General features: G+C 40.5%; 1 protein-coding gene across 1 annotated transcript; it reads left to right on the top strand.

Annotated features, from left to right (window-relative positions):
• The first annotated feature begins 418 nt into the window (after positions 1-418).
• FGF23 (fibroblast growth factor 23) lies at positions 419-4,155 on the top strand. Its single transcript, XM_026106298.2, has 3 exons — positions 419-641; positions 2,295-2,398; positions 2,933-4,155. Exons 1-3 carry the CDS (start codon positions 419-421, stop codon positions 3,368-3,370), a joined length of 765 nt encoding a protein of 254 aa, XP_025962083.2. The 3' UTR covers positions 3,371-4,155.
• The last annotated feature ends 891 nt before the right edge of the window (positions 4,156-5,046 follow it).

Genomic DNA, 5,046 nt, shown 5'->3' with positions numbered 1-5,046 from the left:
CTTCCCAAAAAGCTTTCTGTGCAGCACAGTGGACTGCTCTTCCTGGATTTAACAGTAGGGGCGTGGGAAGCTCTCAGATGTCACAGGCTTGTAGATAACATTTGAACATATGATTAGCTTTCATGAGCTGTCTTTAGAAACCTTACATTTGTTCCCCCCCCACACCTTAGCCAGAGAACCTACGTACTTTCCTTCCCTTGAGGTTTTGGGCCATTTAAAATGTTGCTTTGACAAAACTCAAGGATGTGGAGAAGTTTTTCCTGTATGATGTCACTTGGCTGCCCTTTATAAGCCTCTACAAAGAAGAAGGGAGCCCATCTGAGGATTCATGATCCAGACACACACGAACGAGGGAAAAAGAGAAGCAAAGAGGAATATCAAGTTTCAGATACCAACTGGCCGCTAAGGACAGAGAGCCATGCCACAAGCTTGTCCCTATAGCTACCGGGGGTACATGCTGCTGGTGCTCTGCAGCCTGAAGGCTACCACTGCCTTTCTCAACTCCTCTCCGCTGCTGAATCCCAGCTGGGGGAGCACCGATCACCTGATGCACTTGTACACAGCTACGGAGAGGAACAGCTTCCACCTCCAAATCAACTCTGAGGGCTATGTTGATGGTGCCCCACACCAAACCATTTACAGTAAGTAGCTCATTATGGACCCTCGGTCTTCGTGTGAACAGGGCAGAGAGCACAATGCTTTTTTTTTTTGCCTTTTCACTAGCTATAGCAAATTCCATCCTCCTGGTAGGCAGGCAGACAGCTGCGAGACGGAAAACACACGTAATTATAATCTTCCCTTTGTTTAACAAACAAACAAAATTGCTTCAAAGAAATCTAGCAGATGAGGATTCTCATTCTTCACCTTTATAGTAAGTTCTATGATTCCTGTGATACTCTGCAAGCAAAAACTACCAGAATTATCCTTCACTTCATGATTTTACTCACAGCTTGTTGTGGAAGTCCCGATGAGAGGTTGGTGATGACATGCCCCAAATAGCTCCTTCCCATTCTGGTGATAGCATCTGCAAAGGAAGTACACTGAGGGAACTCACCACAGCAGTGGTGGAAAACTGGCTGTGTTTGTAAAACCTTTATTTTTGGGTAGAGAGCTGATAACTACCTCTAAGCAACTACACGAGTACAGTTGGTCATTTCCTTCCAAATACATCAGTACTTCTCTGCATTGAAAATTGGTTTGTGAGACAAGCTTCAGATTTGTGCATTTAATGTGCCGCATGGCAGAAACACAACTGTGTACAGAACATGGGTCACTGAATATGCAAAGTTTGATTAAACAGGGGGAAATTGCAAAAGGTCAGACTCTTGTAAATGAAGCACTAAGCCTTTGGAGTGCAGTGTGGCTCTTAAATTATCTCATCACCATCATCTATTTTCATGCAAAGTTAAGGTATCTTTCTTTCTTTCTTTGCTGTATACCTAGCCCAAACAGCATAGTTAGTAGAAAAAATATCTTTTTTAAAATTTAGGGTTTTTTTATAATATTCCAGAAGTACTCCTCTTTTTTCAATGCTCACATCACAAGTAACTATAAATCAGAAAGTCATTTTAATTATTATTACTGCATAGCATCTTCTTCGTCTACTCAACTAAATATGTAAGCATGTCCAGTGATATCTCTGTATGAGTGTATGAGGAACAAAAGACTTTTTTAAAGTTATAATTTGATTGAGGAGAAAAAAATGATCAAGTTCTGCTACATTTTTTAGAAATTATTGATCAAATACTTGTATAAATGCTGCATCCTCTTGTTATTTTTCATGCATATTAGTAAGTTTTATAAAATTCAGTTGTATTGGTCAAGAACCAGTATGATGGTGTAGAGAGCCACAGCCAAGAAAATACCATGCTTTGCCAATCTGTCAGGAAGTAAATACACAGCTAGTTGGAATGGTAGAGCAGGAAGTGAGGTATGACAAGGAAAGGAGTTGTGAAAGGGAAATTACTGAACCTCTGTCAGGTCACCACAGTCCTGCTGAGACACCAGACACATGAGAAGTGCAAGGTTCTGCACCAGGGCTGGAATAACCCCCGGTGGTGGTACAGGCTGGAGCAGCCTCATTGCATGGACAGAGCCCTGCTGGACAGGACCTGAAGGTTACAGGGAGCACCAGGCCAAATATGAGCCAACAGCACATTTGTCTACATTCGAGTGGAACGTTGGCCCAAAGACCCCTGGGATGGCTCTTCCAGCCAGCACTTCTGTGGATCTTTGAGGCAGCAGTCCAGTGCAGAACTGTGTCCCAGATTTGACATCTTTGTTTTTCTAAACAGGTGCCCTAATGATCAAGTCCGAAGGTGCCGGCTATGTAATAATCACTGGAGTGAAGAGTGGACGCTACCTATGTATGGACATGAAAGGAAACATTTTTGGATCGGTGAGTGACCTTCGCTAAGACTCAAGAGTAAGGCAGATGCATCCTGCTGTTCTTACCATAGGGCCAATGTCCTCAGCTAGGGCAAATCTGTGTAGCTACATGTAGTGAAGGAGGATGCAGATTTAAGCCAGCTGAGGACCTGACACTTAGGTTAAATTTTCCTCTTCTAGCCAATTGTATTGAATCATAGAGCTGACAGAAGACATGTGAGTCCTGCTGGCCTAAATGAGACCAGAATGAAATCTAATGATGGACCAGCCTGAATTCTTGCTGTAGTCTATAGCTGTGGCTTGGAAATAGCTCGGACAATGCAGTTCTCTCAGAGAAAAGTGTTGTCCCCAAAACACCTTTGCTGTAAATATGGGGCACACATATTAGATCTACAGTTGACTAAGCCTTTTCTGAGTTGTTACTGCAGAGCTAGGGAATCAGAAAGATACCTGCTGCAAGGTCTCATCCCTCTTGCTGTTTTTAATCGGTACTTTTTAATTACTACATCTCTCTGCTCACAGCTGTCATATTTTTTTCCTGAAGCATTACTTCAGACAAGAAGACTGTGTGTTCAAACACAGGACCCTGGAAAATGGTTACGACGTGTACCAATCTCCTAAACACAATTTCCTGGTTAGCTTGGGCAGAGTTAAACAAGCTTTCTTCCCTGGTATGAATCCACCACCATACTCCCAGTTCTTGTCCAGGAGAAATGAAATTCCTTTATTCCAATTCAACACACCTGAACCCCACAGAAACACCAGAAGTGCAGACATCGATCCAATGGATCCTCACCAGATCCTGGTCCCCCAGAGAAAGGTCTCCGCATTAGGATCCCAGCTGCAGCTGCAGGCAGACTTTTCCCATGTGCCCAGAGAACCTATGAGAATCAATCAGAATGACGTGGTCAACCCAGACGACCCACATGCTATGATGGATGCCAGGAGGCATGTAAGTCCTCGCTTCTATATTACAAGATAAAGGGGCCACACCACTTGCAAATTGAAGTAATGGGTGAATATGATAGATAAAAAGAACTGGCTTGCATACTTCCAACTTTCAGAATGACTATTAGAAACCTAAAAGACAATGGAAAAAAGCTGAATTTCAAATTACACCCTTAGAGATGACAGTTCACTGAAAAAAACAAAGAGTATGTTTTCCAAGTGAGGCTCTATTCTACTGGAAAGAAGAAACATCTGCAAAAAAGAATAATACAAACCAAACTTTTGGGGGCTTGAATCACCTTTTGTTTGCATCAGTGGACAGAACTCACTTGAACGAAACATAAGAAATGGATGTTACATTACTGGTGTAGCTGGAAAGAGACTTGGGCTCTGCAGCCCTCATTCTGGCAGAAGCAGGGAATCATCTAATTAGCACAATAGTAGACAGTGCAAGCACAGCATAAAAGATGTCTGCTGTTATATTCTTAAAAAAAATCTTTATTGTATATGGTTTTAGCTGGTAGGATTGGAGCTGTAGTCTCTTTTCACACCCATAGAAGCCAAAAAGTGACTGCTCTGTTGTTAAAGGAGCTGCACACTGGAAAACCAGAGTAACTGGCAAGAGAACAGGGATCAAATGGTTTTGCATAGAAAGAGTCAGTTCTGACTCCTTTTAAATCCAAGCTGAGGTTTGGAAAAAAACAAGTAGAGTCCAAATGTTCTCTCAACTCCTTCTTTATCACACTTCTATATTCACTTAATTCTAGGGTCAAAATATAGAAATATAATGTAAAAACATTATTTTAATGTATTTCCAACACAGAGAGAAGCATCAGGAGTACTACTACTAATATATCAAACAGGTTAATTTGCTTATTTTTCATGCTGCTGAATTCTGCTAGGAAAAATAATTCCCAATCAGTCATGCCCCATAGGCTTCACACTATTCATCACTAGTGCATATTCTCCTATGATGAGTGAAAATGAAGTGTGTACTTAGAAAAGGAGGATCCAAGTTTAGTATCACCGTTTCTATTTAGTTCTGACCAGGTATCAGATACTTTATACTTGTAAGAGTGAAATGACTTTAATTTCATCATAAGATCTCTAAATATTGACAAAACCTTTTCCCTAGATATCCAGATTGGTGTATGTTATGGGTAAGTTTACTTATCGGAATCTAACCTCCATAGATGCATCTGAAGTTTACAAATCTTTAGTTAAAATGAGAATATCTGCAGAGCAGAGCTTTTCACTGTAATTTAGGTGTAAAATCATTAGCTGATTGAATTCAGTATAGCTTCATTGGTTTTAATGGAGTTACATTTGTTTCCGTTAGTTCTCTGAAAATTGTGTACGTATTTAGCTATTTTCCTCTTTTTTTCTTTTTTTAATTTGATCTCGCCTCCCTGGAATTTTAAGTCTGTGCAGTTTTAAAGGTTATTCTTGATGTACTCCAGCAGAAATCAACAGCAAGGTACCGATAAGCTGGAGAAAAATCCACTGTGGTGGATATATAATAAGGGCTTTTATTTTGACATACGTGCATTTTCTCTCAAGACGCAGATTACCTATTTTATTTATTTAATATATTTAACAACCTGACAACAGTCTGAAAATGCTGTATTTGGCCTAAGAGTGTCTGTATCAATAATATGAAAGATACTAGGCTAGATTCTGGTCCTGTTCTTATTACTGTCTAGTGAAGTA

This window comes from Dromaius novaehollandiae, chromosome 1 (assembly GCF_036370855.1).
Source record: "Dromaius novaehollandiae isolate bDroNov1 chromosome 1, bDroNov1.hap1, whole genome shotgun sequence".
Classification (NCBI taxonomy): domain Eukaryota; kingdom Metazoa; phylum Chordata; class Aves; order Casuariiformes; family Dromaiidae; genus Dromaius; species Dromaius novaehollandiae.
Note: the sequence above shows the minus strand (reverse complement) of the source record. Positions and strands in the feature narration are given on the sequence as shown.